Genomic DNA, 19,445 nt, shown 5'->3' with positions numbered 1-19,445 from the left:
TAAGGGTATTGGATGGGAAATCGATTATGTAACAATTAATTATTAATGTATTAATAATTATTTAACTGATTATTAATTATGTAATTTGTTTCATAATCATTTTAGTGAAATATTAGGTGTGGGCTGCTGGGTTTGTAGGGCAATAGGGTGGGAAGGTAATTAAGTATTAATTAATTATTTCTTGATTTTTAATTCTGTATCTTGTGTAATAATTATATACTTTAGGTATACATTAGGTGTGGGCTGCTGGGTTTGTAGAGTTACAGAGTTTGAAGTTAATTAAGTAATAATGAACTAACAATTAATTAATATATTATTAATTATTTGATTATTATTTTAATAAACTGTGTAATAACTTTATATATTAGTTATAATTGAGGTGTGAGCTGTTGGGTTGGGTGGGATATATGATGGGAAGTTCAGTAGTCATTGTCAATTATTTATTCATTAATTATTTAATTGATAATTATGTACATTATATAATTGTAATTTATTTTAGTATATTTTAGTTGGGGTTGCTAAGTTTGTTAGGGTATAGGGAAGGACGTTAATTAAGTGACAATTAACAAATAATTAGTAATCAATTAATTTATTATCAATTATATAAACTGTGTCATGCTGATTTATTTTAATTATATTTTAAATGTGGGCTACTAAGTGTGTGGGAGTGTAGTGTAGGAAGTTAAGTAATGAATACATTTTTAACATTTATAATTATTACATTTTTTAATTATCATGTATATTGTTTAATTGTTTTTTATTTTTTATATATCATTTTTTTGGTTAGTTAATAATGTCCATATTAAGAGTTTTATATTTGTTCTAAATTAATAGGGTATTCAAATACGTAATGTGTTTGAAGTGAAGTACTTTCCCTACTGTTGCACAGACTGGAGTGGAAATAGTACATTTAATCCCTCCAAAGGCCAACACGTTCCCTTCTGTTGCATAGACTGAAGAGGGAACAGTAAATCTTACCCCTACGAAGGTCAACACTTTCCCTTTTCTTGCACAGACTGAAGAGGGAATAGGAAATCTTACAAACTACCCCTCCTGTTACCTTCAGGAAGTCCCACACAGTGTCATTGACAAATTCACTTAACTATGTTACTTTAACCTTTGTGTGTTTCAGTATATATCGGCAAAAACAGCACTGTGCTAGTCCTATGCTTAAAGCCCTTTCTGTACAAATGGCAAAATACTTTGTTCATTTCTATCTCAGCGTGGATAGTACTGTGCTAATCCTATGCTTAAAGACTTTGCTGTACAAATGGCAAAATACTTTGGGCCAGATGTATCAAAGGGTTTTGCCCAATCTGTGTCAATGGGGAAATGTGTTGATACATATGGCCTTACGTCCATTTCTATCTCGGCGTGGATAGTACTGTGCTAATCCCATGCTTAAAAACTTTGATAGAAAAGCAGACATTTGAGGTGAGCAAATTTAGAGTGTCGCTGGTGTTGAGGGTGCTCTATACAGGAGCTGCCTTCTACCTAAACCTGGGAACTACCCAGAGTTCACTCCTTTTTTTTCATAATTTATGTGTCACTCTATGCCTGCAAGGGAATTGTTTTGACTTATACTGGGTGCTCCCTTGTGTCTGGACAAAGCTAAGCCTCTCTGAAGAGCTGTAATGATAGCCAAACATGTGTCAGGGGTCGCTTTTATTCATTTCAGGTTGGCTTGGATGGTATTTTACCAATCCAAAGCTGTAATATTGTGCCTGGGGTGGTAAATGGCTTTTGTCATTTTAATGCTCGGCGAGCAAAGCACTGTGCTAATCCAATGCTTAAAGACTTTGCTGTACAAATGGCAAAAGGCTTTGTCCATTTCTATCTCAGTGTGGATAGTACTGTGCTAATCCTATGCTTAAAAACTTTGATAAAAAAGCAGACATTTGAGGTGAGCAAATTTAGAGTATCGCTGGTGTTGAGGGTGCTCTATACAGGAGCTGCCTTCCACCTAAACTTGGGAACTACCCAGAGTTCTCTACTTCTATTTTGCAAAATGTATGCGTCACTCTATGCCTGCAAGGGAATTGCTTTGACTTATACTGGGTGCTCCCTTGTGTCTGGACAAAGCTAAACCTCTCTGAAGAGCTGTAATGACAGCAAAACACGTGTCAGATTTCAGCTTGGCTTGGATGGTATTTTACCAATCCAAAGCTGAAATATTGTGCCTGGAGTGGTAAATGGCTTTTGCCATTTTACAGCTCGGAGTTGATAGCACAGTGCTGATCCTATGCTTAAAGACTTTGCTGTACAAATGGCAAAAGATTTTTTCCATTTCTATCTCGGCGTGGATAGTACAGTGCTAATCCTATGCTTAAAAACTTTGATAGAAAAGCAGACATTTGAAGTGAGCAAATTTAGAGTGTTGCTGGTGTTGAGGGTGCTCTATACAGGAGCTGCCTTCCACCTAAACTTGGGAACTACCCAGAGTACTCTCCTTCTTTTTTGCATAATTTATGCGTCACTCTATGCCTGCAAGGGAATTGTTTTGACTTAAACTGGGTGCTCCCTTGTGTCTGGACGAAGCTAAACCTCTCTGAAGAGCTTTAATGACAGCGAAACACGTGTCAGGGGTTGCTTATATTCATTTCAGGTTGGCTTGGATGGTATTTTACCAATCCAAAGCTGTAATATTGTGCCTGGAGTCGTAAATGGCTTTTGTCATTTTACAGCTCGGCGTGGATAGCACTGTGCTAATCCTATGCTTAAAGACTTTGCTGTACAAATGGCAAAATACTTTTTCCTTTTCTATCTCCGCGTGGATAGTACTGTGCTAATCCTATGCTTAAAAACTTTGATAGAAAAGCAAACATTTGAGGTGAGCAAATTTAGACTGTCGCTTGTGTTGAGGGTGCTCTATACAGGAGCTGCCTTCCACCTAAACTTGGGAACTACCCAGAGTTCTCTCCTTCTTTTTTGCATATATATATATGTATATATATATATATTTTCTTTCTTTCACACTGGCGTCTCTCTCCACTCCAATTCTAATCCCAGTTCTTCGGCGCATATATAGTTGCTGCAGTCATCCTTGGAATGTGCGGCCCTGCAGGTGTGTTGCGTGGTGTCGGCCGTAGCACCCACCCCCAATACATGGAAATCCAGATGGTCCAATTCAAGACAAAAGGTACGGCATTCAAGAAAGTCAAACATAAGTGAATTATGGAAAAAAACACAAGCCCCTGCAACGTGTTTCGAGTCTTGTATGAAATGTGTAGCAGGGGCTGATGGCTTTTTCAGTAAACCAATTATGTTTGACTCTACAGCGTGCGCGTGACTTTTGTCTTTGAGCGTTTGGATTTTCATAAATACATATTTTTTATAGCAGTGCATTTAAATAAATAACCCAAACATTTTAATATAATGTAAATTATATATTTTTTTATAAACATGTTACATTATGTATATGTATATATAAACATACACATATATGTTTTTATATAAGTATATGTTTATATATGGCATCACATATTATTTATATGTATTCAATTTACATTATAATAATGTTATAGATTAAAATATTTAAGATTTACTCTTTAAAACTATATTTATATATTTTTAAACAAATATTGTGTATGCTTTAAACGATATTAGTCTGAAACATTATTTCTGTCAGATATTTTTGTCCTTATCATTATAAGTATAGGGAATCTTTATTTTTGTAATCAATATTTTTGACACAATATTTTTGTATCACAATATTGTTATTTTAGTTATTGTTTCAGTGATCAGGGCAACCAAAATATGGCCTATATGGTTGGTTAACTTATATTCTCAATGTGTCATGGTCATACAAAATGCTTCCCAAAACACAAGTTCCTCTTTCTGCTACATTATAAGAGGCATTGTGTCTGAACTGTTTTCTCACGGATCTGAGAAGACATTATTGCTGCAAGAGGGCATTGTGAGAAGCTTCGGAGGCCTTTACACTCCAAGGTTTCAATCTGCCCTCTATCTCAGGTACAACATTTCCTCCTTAAATTATTCTTGGTGTCCGGAAGCGAATAGTCAACACTGTGTACTGACCATGAAAACTGATTCAAAACTAGAAACCAGAAAGGAAAGGTTAGATCAGAAAGGTATAGGAATAAATTATAGTATTCAGAATGCAGTAATCCTGGCACCAATTTGCAGAGAGGGGCGCTGAATGGCACACAGTTCAGAGACTCCAATCTGCTGTTGACAGGTACTGCACCTATGTTGTCACAGGGTACTCACCGGAGATGCAGGAATCTTTGTCCCCACGGTCAATCAACAGATATCGTGGGCTCTCAGGGAGCCATGGCAGGGTGATCAACTGCAACAGGGCTGGCACTGCATTGCTGGCTAGCAGGAGAGGCCAGCTCTCTTCACTTCCTAAGATCTCCCTGAAACCATGAACATGGATATAAATAAATCAATGCATGAAAGGTAGATATACTCATATCATAATAATTTCTAATGTTCTACAAACCCTACAGACTCTTTGCGCTTGCCAAGTTTTCAAAATAAGCTTTTCTAGTTATTGTCATGGTGAATATCTCAGGAAAAGTTTGGAACCCATGAAGATTGTGCAGAGCATCCAAACCTACAACCCATGACAATAGGCACTGAAAAGCCACTGTAAAAACAAAACTAAAGGGCAGATTTTATCTCGGTGATAAAGGTCAATCCTCAAATTTTCTATCTCAAAGTTCTATCTATCAGGATTTTATTCACAATAGGCATAGAGTGGCAGTTGATAACCTACATGTTGTTTTAGAAAATCATGCAATTACTGCAAGTAGTGCTAACAATCCCTATGGCGAAGGATATTACACAAGTAGATTTCCTCCAGATCTAGTTCTACCTCCATAAACATTGGATGTTACGCTACCAGCAGGCTATGGGAGACACTCATCTCCCATCAAACTGCTTCCTTGATGCTCAATGCAAACTGTGTCATTTCACTAATCATATTTTCAAAGTTCTGTATTTATTTGCATTTTCACATATATTAGGCATTAGCTAAGTTGAATGGTACTGTGTTAAAAGATGAAAAACACAATGAAACGATGGTCGTAAGCATAGGCATGTCATACAAACCCTTGTCTGAGATACCTTGCCTCTGGAAAAGAGTTCCATCTTACAAATGTGGCCCTGTGGAGTTTGGAACCTGGCCATGCAGTATAGAAAACCAACATGGCAGAGGGTAAAGAATGGCACAAAGAATGTAAATGGGCTGTAAGTACCCATAGCACTCTAGTGAGGCTGATCTTATAAAGGGCAAACCAAAGTTTACCTTAAAGTATTCTTGTCTTACCACTGCGTAGGTATGTCCAACCTCAAGACTTACAGCCAAATTGAGCATTTGGGATCCGGGTTCTTCGCCACAGAGGTGACAAAAGTACCCTGTCTGCTAAACCCTCAGTCCACTGCGTTTCTCTCAGTCGAGAGAAACGCAGTATGGTCAAGCTGGAGTAGGGTCAGTCGGAGTAAAGCCATCAGACCAAGCCCCCTATTTAAAGTGGACAATTTGTTTACTCTTCTTCCTTTGTCTGTTAGTGCCAGGAAAAATCTAGTGGTCACAGACACACACTTTCGAAACTTGTTTGATGGACAGCTATCATAACCGACGATGTCCTTCCCCAGATGTTTTTGTACCTTCAGAGGAATTTACAGGACAGCGGTTCCTCTAAAGATGCAGAGGTCATTGCTGGGCTGGTAGTAATCTATATATCTTAAAAGCAGTAGTCAATCAAAGTGGCAGATGTAATTACATCTACCACGATGACTGGCAGATTAACATTAGCAAAACTATAAATCTGGCCCCTAGTCTGAGGAATGCACTCAGAGGGTGCAAGCATCACAAAATAAAATAAGTAACACAGTCAAGTGAAGAAAGGATAAGTTCTATATGCATTTAAATTTTTTTAAATATATTGCCTTACTATCCCAAAAAATGTCAACACAATTGATAACAAAAAAATAGGTTTTAACCATTTCAAGGTACGTCAACAGGAACTGAGGGGTCAACATGGAAGTTCATGGAAACTGGAGCTATGGAACGGTAAAAGTAAAATTCCAGGGGGGCGTAGCTTGGCCGCAAGCAAAGATGATCACGCTTTACTGAGCTTCGCATTTAGTGGTTACTAATCCTGCCATCCAACCATAATCAGATACTTGCACATCAAGCACCGGAATCGAGGTCCCTGGGGTGCGAAGGACCTGGCCAGGACCGTGAAAACTGAGTGAGAGCAGCGGCCTGCGGGTCTACAAGAGAACCTCGGAGACGCGCCGAGAGCCATGAGGCCGTGATCTGGAAAGTGGATTGGTGCTCCAGCCGCAGAGTGACTACCTGGTGATCCCAACATAGTGAGAAGGTACCATGGGGTGTCCCATGGAGTGGTAGAGGGGCTTGCAACTGAGCCGCATTGGGGGATGCCGGGGAGGAGGGTTGGAGTGTGCTGGGGCCATTATACCGAGAAGATGGCGCTTGTTCCCCAACAGCGATAGCACTAGTGAGGGGCGGTCCCCGGTGTCCCAGAGTGTATGGAGTGCTTTGCCTGGGTGATCTAAAGCCACCGAGCGCTGCGGGGAGCCGTGGCCCAAAGACTCGAATCACATGTGGAGGCAGAACACACTTGTCACCAGGATCAGACAATGAAAGTCCGGAGCGAGGGCGCCACTTTGCTCATGAGATCCTTGGCGGCCTGAGTAGAGTTGAGAGGCCGCACACAACAGTCCACCACATACCTTGGGAAACGTAGGGCCACCTTGCGGTTTGGGAGACGTGAGGGGAGGAAAGTGCCCCCAGTCGAGGTACGAGGTGGAAAGAACCCCCTCCCTTGATGGGAGAAGACGAATAAAAGTGGGCAGACTGGGCGGCCAGGCGAGAACATATAGGGCGGCCGGGTGAGAACAAGCCCCCGGAGTGCTAATACAGAGGAATTGGGTTCCCTGGACCTGGCGTAGGGTGCACAACTGGGGGGCTGACAGGTGGAACTGACGCAATATAGCAAAGAGAAAAGACAACTGCTGTTCGGCCCCCAGGTCTAGGATGGTGAAACCCAAAGGGCAATCAACAATATAATCCAACAAAAGGGACAGCTACACAAATCTGAAACCTCCACCCATAGGGGGTAGCAAAGAAACCCGGGATCCCTCCCTGAAAACCATCATGGCCGCCAAAAAAGACTTAAAAAGCACCTTGGAACCAAAGATAGACACGGTGGCAATCTAAGTAACTCTAATCCAAACAGACCTATCCAAGCTCAGAGAAAAAGTCAGGATTGCCGAAACACAAATAGCCCAACTACCATCAGTGAATAAACGACTAGAGGGACAAGTGCAGAAACAAACCCATCACACCATGACGATGGAGGCTAAGCTTGAAGACCAGGAGGACAGGGCTAGACGGAATAACATCTGAGTAGTGGGGGTCCCGGAGGCATCAGAAGGCCCCAGCGTGGAGCTGTTCAAGGAAGATTTTATTGTGAACAAGTTGAAACCTAGGAGACTGCCCCAGTCCCACCAGCGAGGCCAGGACAATAATTGCAAGAATCTTAAATTATCGTGATCGGGATACCATCCTTCAGGCAGCCAGGGCCACAGGATAAATACAGCTCGAAAATACTCAAAATAGATTTTTTCCAGACTTTACCTCGCTGGTGCACAAGCAACGAAGGAACTTCGAGGAGGCAAAGATGAATTATGTGAGAAGGGAATCAAATACATGATGCTGTTCCCAGCCGAGCTCAAAGTCATTATGGACAGTAAAATCATTGCATTTCACCGACCCTGAGGAAGTATGGAAATGGCTGGAGGGGTGCTATCAAGGAGCTCAGATCCAAAAAAGCGGGCCATGACAGAACCAAAGAGACCCCGACCGAGAACAAGGCAATAAAAAACTAACAGGCCCCTCTGAGGACACAGAAAGAGAAGGCAGAGTTTTAAATGCAGCGGGAAGCACAGCAAGTTGAAACAGACTCGGATTTCACCACGGTGAGGCCCGAGGAGTGGATGGATTGATGGACCACGGCAGTAAAGGTATTCAGGGACTGAAAACTGCAGAGCACCACAACACATATATGAGAGACTGTGATTAACAAATGTAGAATCAAGGATAGTCAATGTGCTTGAGCGGGGCGGCGCGCTCTTAAGGCTGGGACACCCCCCTTCAGTGTGCTGAGACAGTTTCGTATTGGGGCGACAGGCACTCTGCAGGTTGGCGAGTTGGGAATGTACAACCTTTTTAGCAGGGTAGCAGGTAGAGGGGAGGAGGGTGTTAGTTTTCACTTAAGGATTGTATTGTAGTAGTTTTATAGCGCAGGTTCAAGCTCAGGAATTAACACAAAGAAGTTACAACACTAGACAGACCTACATCTTAGTCAGCATGCATCCCACCAAGAGTCAGGAAAAGAGGAGGGAGGTCAAATTAGACTTAGCCAATGGCATCCCTTGAAACTGCACGAGGACACTTAAAAATTTGGTCCTGGAATGTCAATGGCCTGAATGGAGGGTTGAAGCGAACAATGGTGCTTCAGTTCATTAAAAAAGTATACCCCAGATATCGTTTTGATTCAGGAAACCCACCTTCTTGGCAATCAATGCAAAGCACTAAACAGATATGGGTATACCTTGTTGACACACGCAGGTTACACAACATGGTCCGGGGGTGGGCATATTATGTAGGGCATAATTTCCTTATACCTAGACAACACAATGCTCCAACCCGTTGGGCAGATATGTGGCGGTGAGTGGCCAGTGGGATGTTAGGATCTTAAACTTATGCTCGGTGTACGGCCTACAGGAGGCAACTCTCGACTTTCTGGGTCCAGTGCTGCAGGCGTTTCCAGAGGGCCGATTAGTAATTGGAGGTGATATGAATGACATAGTATCCGGAGACCTTGACACCTGAGAGGCGCAGTGGCGGAAAGACAATTGGGCCCATTGAGCGTATTCCTCCGTATATTGGGGCTAGCTGATATTTAGCGACATTTACATCCTAGGGTTAAACAATACACACGTTTCATCGTCCCACAGGAGCCTCACCAAGCTTAACTACATTCTCACTCCGGCCCAAAACCTGGGGGATTTCAGCAGGGCGAATCACATAGCACGAGAGGTGTCTGACCACTCCTCAGTAGAAGTGATTCTAGAAGGACCATACCCTCCCCCCAGACTGGGCCCATGGTATCCTAAAGCCCCCAAATTCAGGGGTGCTCTAAGGAAAGGGGCGGAACAGTAATTTTTAGAAAATGTGGGTTCAGTTGATTAGAAAGTAAAGCTCTGGGAAGCGTTTAAAACAGTGATAAAAGGGCAGGCACAGGCTCATATAGGAGTGTCCAAAAAAGGAAAAAATCAGAAAAGTATTGTCTTAGAGAGGGAGGTGTCGACCATTGAGGCCCAACTTGGGAAGGGGGAGACAGATGATAACAACACAAGACACAAGTTACAACTAAAGCAAAAAAAGTTGAGGGACTTAATGGAAGACAGTGCCAGAACCTTGGCCCAGGCCACACAGCATAGGCTATATGACGTAGGTGATAAAGCAAATAAACATCTAGCATAGCCAGATAAAAAAAGAATGGAAAATAAATGGGCCCCCAGAATCATAGACGAGAACGGTCTCAAACACGAGGCTGGCAGGAAAAATGGCAGAAGCCTTTGCCACATGTTACAAGTCACTATACCTCTTATCCTCTACAAAAACTGTAGTCGAATGTACGGAATTCCTAAAATACATTTGAATGCCGTCCCTATCCGTCGCAGACAAGGAAATGCTGGATAGTGATTTAACAGTAGAGGAACTCAAAGCGGCCACACAAGCGCTACAATTGGGAAAAGAGGTGGGACCGAATGGTCTGCCGTTTGAATTGTTTAAATCACTACTAGATAAAATAACGGAACACCTACTTGCAATGTACACAGAGGCCAAAATAGAAGGGGCTCTCCCACCCGATCAGAGGCTGGCGATGATAGTAGTAATCCCAATGGATGGTAAACCCCCGAGAACTATGGTTCATACCGGCCAATACCTCTGATAAATTATGAGGCAAAGGTTCTGGCCAAGGCGTTGTCAACATGACTAATGAAGGTAAATACATCCCTTATAGATCCAGACCAGGCAAGATTTATGCCACACAGAAGCACAGGGCGCAATCTAAATCGCTTGTTTGGGGTCCTACACATAACATCCAAAGATAAATCAAACCCATCGGCCTTACTGTCCCTAGACGCCAATATGTCCTTTGAAAAGATAAAGTGGAACTACCTGTTTGCGGTGCTAGGCCACCTAGGCTTCAGACCTAATTTTACCCTATGGGTGAGGCTCCTATACTGTCTACCTCTTGCATGAATTAGGGTTAACTCAACTATTTCCTGAGCTTTTACATTGCAGAAGGGAACGAGACAGGGGTGCCCCCTGTCCCCACTCCTTTATGCCCTGGCCCTTGATCCCCCAAATCCGTGGATTCGTTGTGATCCACTGATTTGGGGGATACCAATTGGGGGGAGTGCGAAGAACGCATATCATTATATGCTGAAGACATTCTACTATACGCAAGGAAACCCAGGCAGTCGGGAGACAGGATGCTCCAAATCTTCTGTATATATGGTAATTATGCCAGATATCGCATCAACTGGGATAAGGCTTTGTTATCCCCCCTAGCGGGTGGTACCCCAACACTCACAAGTAGATGTGTGATCCCAATCGAAATTGAAACATTGAAATATTTGGGAATTAATATTACCAGAAGCCTGCAAGAATTTTATCAGAGAAACATCGAACAGCAACTGACCCGCTGCAAGGCAGATGCCGAAAGCTGGAAAACACTTCCCCTCACCATGATGGATTACGCGGCCCTATACAAAATGATGACCCTCTCACGACTATTATACACCATACACCCCTAATGAGATTCCAGACACATTCTTTACCCGAGATGAGGCTGAATTACGAGCCTTCATTTGGAGCGGCGGCCCGCCGCGAATAGCTCTGCAGAAGCTACAAAAAGGGGTATACGATGGAGGGTTAGCAGTGCCAAACGTCAAGAGGTATTACTAGGCCTCGCAGTTAGTATGTGTTAATGATTGGGTTTTCGGAGACAGGATGGATTCATACTATCAAGTCAATAAAGTATGGGAGAGGGAGGGTACCCACGCCTCCTTTACAACTCAAGGGAAACCGAAAACCTACCGCCACACCCGCAAACAGTTATAAAGGCAAGGAAAGCGGCCACAAAATACTTGGGCTGGGATAAGAAATGAATAGAGATGACCCTGCTATGAGAAAGTAAACAACTCGATGGGAACTGCAGAGCTTCGAGAATTGGAGGTTGCTGGGCTTAGAAAGACTGGGGGATGTATGGAAAGGTAGAGCCTACATAACATTTGCAGTCTTGCAAAAACAGTACGAACTAACACAAGGAGAGTGGCTGAGCTATCTCCAACTGAGACATGCCCTAAAAGCCCATATACGAGAGGGGACTGCCCTGCCTGCGTCATCCCTATTGGAAGACAGACTATTGATAGATACACTAACCAATAAAGCAGTATTGTGTATATATGAAAAACTACTTATTAATTTGCCGGACCCTTTAGTGGCACTGAAAGTTCATTGGGAGGATGATCTTAGACAGATACACAAGGAGGAATGGACAAAGGCGATACAGGGAGCATGAGAGGTAGCGATTTGTGCCAGATTCTGACTCATTCAGTTAAAAATCCTGTACAGGGTATATTATTCCCATACAGCAATATACAAAATGGGTCATGCAGATAATTATCAGTGCCAGAGAAACATCAGGAAGGTGGGCTCCTTTTTTCATTTGTTGTGGGAATGCCCAATGTTGCAAGAATACTGGCAAAAAGTGGGGAATATCATGACAGAGGTGGTGGGGTCGGAGGTTTTGCTGGACCCCAAATGGTTCCTACTGCTAATATCAAAGAACATTCCTGGCCCAAATACATGGAAAAGTAGTTACAATTAGTGGCAGTAGTGGCTAAGCAGAATATTTCTAAACACTGGGGGGCGGTGGCCCCGCCAGAGAAGTCAAAATGAATAGCTGACCTCAACTGGTGTCAGCAAGCAGAGCATACGGTCTATCAGAGTAGAGGGTGCCCGAAGAAATGGGAGAAAATTTGGGAACCCTGGTGTGTATACTGAGGCAGGTAACGACTTAAACACGTACCAAGGGAAAACCCGGACCTGCAACTGAGGTCTTATTATGAACGCAAAATGAAAACATTTAACTTGTACTATACTTCAATGTAACATAACTGAATTGCTGAATACTGAGAATGTTAATAAAAAGATTCATTTTAAAAAAAAGTAAAATTCCAGAATTATTTTTTTTGATAGATGTCTATAATGTTTGATGGTCAAACTTTTCCTACTTTGACTGGAATCTCTACAACGGTGGTTCCTGTCACTGTAGAGAGCTGTTTGCAGGGCTGGTAGACAACTCTAATTTTGGTGGGGGGTGAGGGGAGGAGTCACCTAGGATAGCAGGGGTATTGTCCTCTGCCATCTCTACAGAGTTAAATCCATCTGCCAAAGTCTAAATAAGGTCCTTAGTCATACTATATGATCAAAAGTCATTAGCAGAGACACACACAGTGTGTCCAACTTCATGCATTCCTCATAGGATGAAGACTTGAAGACTTGAAAACCTCTCCAGTGACAATGTCTGAAGCTAACAACAGGTCCAAATCAGTACTTGTGGTGAGCTTAGATGAGACCTGGTTCTCAGTTCTCATGAGTGAGTATTCAAAAGACCACAGCAGGAGTTTACTTTAAAAAAACTAAAATCTAATGGCCCCCACACCCGGGGAGTTTTGTCCCAGGGTGTAGGGGGGGTGGGCGATTTTCTTTTCCAGTACCTTACTGCCAGGGTTCTTCTAGCGGTAATGGAAAGGCAAAATCGGTACTTACACCGCTCACCCTAAAGAAGGTCGAATGGTGTAAAGCCCTTCCTCTGGCAGCCCGCCAGATTCAAGCCGTTGGAAGAAGTATTATGTTGACAGAGACAATGGGGGCTTCGTAAATAGAATACTTATGGTTCACCTGACACTAAATGAGGCGGCGTATTATCAGCTTGATGGACATCGTGTTTGAGACGGAGTACCTTATTGGCTAACTTTTAAATAAGGCACTCAATCTCAAGTTAAATATGTACTTTGGGCCAAAACCAAAATCTCATATGACCACATGAACTCATGAGTCAGTTGAACTTTGGCAGGAACAAAGGTTTTAATTGTTGGTTATAAACTGATTCATGCAGGCTGCGCATAAACCACTCTCACCAATGACAGGCAGATGCTGTGTTCATAAATCTTATTATGTTTTCTATGAAGTTTTTTTAATGATAAAAATCGAATTTTTGCCAGTTATGTGGAGAAGTGTGGCTCAGGGGTTAGAGGCGGCAGACCCGGAAGCTGAGATCGGCCTTGGACCAGGGTTCAATTCCCCGCCTCGGCGGGTCTTGGGCTAAAAATTCCACGGTCTCGATAATTCTCGCTCCGGTGCCTTCTCGACTCACGGGTTCACGCTCTGCGACTCTGGGCAATAGCTTGCTTAATCTCCACAACGGCCCCTCGCGGCGGGATGCCTGGCTTTCACCTTGTGGATACCCTGCCGGGGCCTCTCACAGGGGAATACCAGGACGGGTTCCCTAGGCAAGCGCCAGGATGCCCTTTGTGGTGACAGGTCGCGCTATATAAGTATACCTACATTTACATTTACATTTATGCTAACTTTTTTCTTTTTGGTTATTTCCTCTATAGAGAAAAGTTAGGATTATATTTTTATTGCACATATGTTTTCCTCATTTGTATGTGTTTAATTGTGAACTTCATTAATTTGGTAAAGTTCTGACAAAGTGGATCATCAAATCCACTAAATGTATGCTTTTGTGGTAGAGAAATCCTGCAAAAACTATTTTAGAAAGGACATTTTCCAGCAAAGAAATGATTTTGGCAAGAAGATTTGGGAAACTTGACCTGAGAGAGTAAAAATAAGAATTCGAGGGCTGTAAACCTGCTTTCAAGAGACATGGGCTTTAGATGCAAAATTTCAAGAGCTGGGATATAACCTACGTACTTCAAACGGGATCACAAAAACATATTCTAATTTCTAGAATTCAGAGGCTATATTCCATAATCTTGTGGTCGCCATTGCTAAATCATTGACACAAGCAAAGGTGAATTCAAAAAGCCTCCAGCTTCAGATAATATGATACCAATTTTAAAACCAGATAGAAATCAGACAGTGCTGAGGCTGTCATTTTCCTTAAAACAATGGAGTAATGCATTCATTTCAAGTCCCTTGAACCCATGTGCAGATCAGCAAGGCATAAATCCAAAACATTAGAAACGGTGGCCAAGAAATGTAGAGTAAACTTAGGCTCCCTATTTCATTATCATCTTCCTGGGTATGACCAATGGCAAGATGTTCGGAGCATAGAAAGATCATGCAGAACTACATATTTCTCTACCTCTTAAGTAAGGTTGATTCCCCCAGGGAGAACCGTGGTGGTCAACACTGGGCCTGAATGGCAGCATTCTGAGATGCCAATACTGCGGAGGCTGGATGAATTGAGGAACCCGGCAGGCGCTGCTGGTGAGTGGGAGGGATCGCTTGGCGCTAGTGATGCCAGTGGTGCGGCTCGGTGTTAAAAGACACCGATACTGAATTGCCGGTATGTGACGGCCCACACGGAGTAAAGTTGGCGCCTGGGGCCTGGTGGCAAATACACGTAAAGACATTAAGGAATAATGGGGAGAAAATGATATAACGCTGGCCATACCTGGGTTCCCAGGAACACACAGACCTCAAAACTGCTGCATAACTACACAGCAAGACACCACCTGAACTTCGCACCATCTTTGGCAAACGCTCCTGGGGCACCATGGCTCCGTGGAAGGGAAAGGCCGACAGGCCACAAGGAAGTTACCCCGGTAGGCGGCAGTGAGTGCCCGACCACATCTAGTCTGCGGCCCAAGCATGATCATGCCGTCAAGCAAGGGGGACGCGGTTCACATCAGCCTAAGATTGATACATTTGTGTGGCGAAAAACTCATGCCCTGGTCCGGAGCCAGAGGCACAACAGAAACCAACAGAGCAAGAATCCCCCATGCTACACGATGTGATTACCGCGATAACTAGTGTGCACACTTCCTTGGAGGGACCCCTAGACCCCATCTCCACAGACATATCCTTGCTCCGGGTGGACCGTAGGAAGATGGACTCCAGGGTCAAAGAGGTTGAGGATGCTGCCCGAGACTTGAGTGCAGACACAACAACGCTAAAGAAAAAAGTTTCTGATCTGCAAATTCGCACCAAACCCCTAACGGAGCAGCTGGATGATTATGAGGACAGATCAAGACGCAACAATGTCTGTAATCTAGGAGTGCAAGAGAGGGCAGAGGGACCAGCAACTGACGTATTTGTGGAGGACTTGGTACTGAGCACCTGCAAGCTAAAAACCTTTCAAACTATTTCTCCATAGAACAAGCACATCGTATGCCAGGGGGCAGGCCTAAGCCAGGGGCACCTCCCCGACCCATCTTGGCTCAAGTGTTCAATTTTAGGGACTGGGATACTATTCTTCAAACTGTACGCAGTGCTCCGCCCCTCAAATATGAAAAAAGCACAATATTACTTTTTCCTGACTTCACCACAAAGGTACAAAGAATACGACACTCCTTCCTGGAGGTTAAAAAAACAAACCTTAGAGAGTGGGAAATTAAATATGCAATGCTGTTTCTAGTGAAATTGCGAGTCGAGGCGGACGGGGAAAGTTGTTTTTTTACCGAGCCAGATGATGTCTGGGATTGGCTGGATGGAGGGCGGAGAGTAGGCAATTGAGGGGACCCGGACCAGCAGGATCAACGAGTAGGAAAGGCTCAGAAAAGACAAGACCCCACACATGGAGACAGAGACCAACACAGCATGGGCGGCTTGTAAATCGACTGTAAAGATTCAGAAAAGGATCAGGCTGAGAGGTATTTTTTTGAGAAATGGGGTATCGGACAACACCTATTGGTGCTTCCCAACCTTGACGGATAAGTGACCTTGGAAACCTTTAAGAGATCATCAGCCTGAAACAAGCCAGACAAGGCCGTTCAAGAGGGAGAAAAGCGGAAACAACAACCAGTGGTCATCGACACAAGGAGCAGATAAGTATAAATTGACTGTTCACATATATCTCCTGTAGCATATCGAAACAAAGGTCAGTGAGAAGAGGTGGTTTGGCCTACGACTCCTCCAACACAGGGATGGTAGAAGGACTGGTACTCTGCACAGCTGGGGAGGCGGGCCGATGGACACCGTCATGCAGGGAAGCTGGGTGGGGGTAGGGGGGAGTTTTTGTTGGGGGGGGGGGTTGCAGAATTGTTTGTTATATTGTTCATGCTCAGCAACAAAACACATCAGAGTGGTCGCCTTCAGAGTCGAATACACGGCCACACACCTTAAAGACACCAGGGTTGGTGAAAGGGGGGTATCATATTCATGTCTCGGCTCAGACAAATTAGTGGGAAAGGGAAGTAGCTCAACAAACTAGGAACCAGGACAGGTGTACAGAGGGAGTTTTTTTTTTGCCTGGGAGAGGGGGCCCATGTAGATCCTTCGCTACTCCGTCATCAAATAACACACACCCATCTCCATGGCTAGGAAGAAAGGAAGAGACCTGAGGTTCCTCACGTGGAACGTGATCGGGCGGTAATAAGCTCAAACGAGGTATAGTCCTCCAGTATTTAAAACGCCAAGTGTCAGACATAGCACTATTGCAAGAGACCCATCTCATTGGCAACACCTCTAAAGCCATAAACCAATGGGGGTATTAGCTCATAGCACATGCAGGATTAGCTCCTAGCTCCAGAGGGACAGCATCCTTATTCACAAAAGTTGCTCCTATTTGGTCACCAAAACATGTGTTGATGTACAGGGTAGATACGTGGCGGCCACTGGCACATGGGAAGGGAAGCTCCTGAGCGTATTGTCAATATATGATCCCCCTGCACTACAGCAAACCACATTCATTGACCTAGGTAAATTCATTTTAGGCCTCCCAGTGGGTTCCCTAGTTATTGGAGGGGGTTTCAACCTAACGCTGAATGGAATCACTGACCGAAACCCACCGCGTAGAGACCCTAGCTCCAGGTCTAAGTTGGTGGAATTCCTCTAGGCCCTTGGCTTGGTCGACGTCTGGAGACAGCTCCATCCTACTGCCCGCCAGTATACCTTCCACTCAGGAGCCCATGACAGCCAATCCTGTATAGACTACTTACTCACCCACACCGAAGACGCCCCTGATTTCGTTGAGGACTGTTGTTTGGCAAAGGGAATCTCCGACCACTCTCCAGTACTCACTAGGATGGCTGTGGACGTTCCACCTAGACGCACAACCCACAAATGAACCCATGGACTCTTAAAATTCCACAAATGAAAACAGAATTGTTGAAAGATACCAATCTATACTTCAGCGGAAATATTGGCTGACTGACCTCGCCTCAATCTATATGGGGAGCATTCGGCCGTTATAAAAGATTGAGCCTTTGCTGTAATGATGGGGCACAAAATAAGAACTGACAAACCATACAAAAAAGCTTGAGGAAGAGATCTTAGAGGATGAGAAAAACCTTACCCAGACCAGGTACTACTCGATCATACTAGACTCCAAGAGGCAAGATTATAGACAGCTTCTTACAGAAGCAACCATATCCAGGCAAAAGACAATGTACCACAAGATATATGAACACGGGGAGCGGACAGGTAAGCTATTGGCTTGGCTTGAGAGAAGGGAGCAGGTGCCAATATGGGTCCACCGGTTGAAGGGGACCGCGGCACAGGGTACGGACATAGTCGACCCCCAGGAGATAGCAGACACATTTGCCACTTACTTCAAGGCGGTCTATGAGTCTGCCTCTGAGTCCACTGCTCTTGATGCCCGAAATCTACTTGCAACTATCCAGGTTACTGGCCTCTCTTCAAAAGAGCGGGAATCCCTCGAGGGAGACCTGACAGAAGAAGAGATACAGACAGCAATCCAAGATATACACTCGGGTAAGAGAATGGGACCCAACTGATTCCCTATTGAGTTCTTTAAACTAGCTGCCACTAAGTTGACACCCCACCTTCGAGAAATTTATCTAGATAGCTACAAAAAAGGGTTACTGCCAGCCGAGATTCGATTAGCTACAATAGTTATAATACACAAGCCGGGCAAACAAGTGGCAGAATGTAGTGCATATAGACCCATCTCACTCCTTATCGCAGAAGCCAAAATCCTTGCGAAAGCATTAGCCAACAGACTTATCCCCATAATCACACATCTAGTTCATCCTGATCAATCAGGCTTTTAGTCAGGCTGAAACCCTGCCTCAAATCTACGCTGTCTGCATAGTGCTCTGTGAAGAGCGGATACAATACGGGCCGACGCTGCCCTGCTCTCTCTCGATGCCAAGATGGCATTCGATACTATCGAATGGCCTTTCCTGTTTACAGTATTGGAACTAATGGGCTTTGGATCCAACTTTATGAAATGGGTTAAGATTTTATATACAAAGCCAGAAGCACAAATAGTGGTTAACTGCCACACACCACGACACATCCACCTGAGATGGGGAACTAGACAAGGAAGCTCCTTCACCATTAATTTTCACGCTGGTATTAGAACCACTAGCGACATGGGTAAGGTGGGACCCCCTGATACGGGAACTTAAATGGACAGACCAATACAAAGACAAAATCTCCCTTTACACGGATAACATACTATTATACATAGCATCCCCGGCATCGTCAATTCATCGCATCGTACACATATTTCGTATATTCAGCAATCACTCCGGCTATACTATAAACTGGACCAAATCCCTTTTATTTTTAGTTCATGGCCCTAAGTCAAAATTGCCAAAAGGCTAGGACATCCCTGTGGTAACAGAGGGTGTTCGATTATTAGGAATCTACATAACCGACCCAACATTATTCTACGGCACTGATTTACAGGGGCCATTAACTCGCTTGCGCACTGATGTTAGACACTGGCGAGCCCTCCCACTGACCCTCCTGGGACGGGCAGCTCTTTTTAAAATGTTGGCATTGCCTCGATTTCTATATGCACTGCAAAACACTCCCTAAAAGGTCCCAGATTCCTATTTTACAAACATTGAAAGTGTAGTGCCAACTCTGCTGTGGGAAGGGAGGGCACCATGTATTGCAATGCAGAAACTGACGGGGAAGGTATGATTGTGGGATCACTCTACCTGATCTCAAGCTATACTACTGGGCGTCCGAATTGACCGTTATCAATCGCTGGGTCCACGGTCCGCAAACTGTACCAAGCCTTCAGACAGATAGATGGCTAATGGGAAAGGGGGGATATCGTAGAGCCCTTTACACAAATCCCAAAAGCCTACAACTTACAGGCCCCACAGCCCGCTCTATAGAAATTTGGCATCGGATTATTAAA

The 19,445-nt window shown here is 43.9% G+C and overlaps 1 protein-coding gene across 2 annotated transcripts in view; it reads right to left on the bottom strand.

Moving 5' to 3' along the window:
* Nucleotides 1-19,445, bottom strand: part of SLC2A11 (solute carrier family 2 member 11) — a 593,392-nt gene that overhangs the window by 40,030 nt on the left and 533,917 nt on the right. For both annotated transcript variants that reach the window (XM_086942750.1, XM_086942751.1), the window contains one exon: nucleotides 4,231-4,379. In XM_086942750.1, coding sequence (XP_086798876.1) covers nucleotides 4,231-4,379 — 149 coding nt within the window. The remainder of the gene's footprint in view (nucleotides 1-4,230; nucleotides 4,380-19,445) is intronic.

Source organism: Lissotriton vulgaris, chromosome 11 (assembly GCF_964263255.1).
Source record: "Lissotriton vulgaris chromosome 11, aLisVul1.2, whole genome shotgun sequence".
Lineage (NCBI taxonomy): Eukaryota > Metazoa > Chordata > Amphibia > Caudata > Salamandridae > Lissotriton > Lissotriton vulgaris.
Note: the sequence above shows the minus strand (reverse complement) of the source record. Positions and strands in the feature narration are given on the sequence as shown.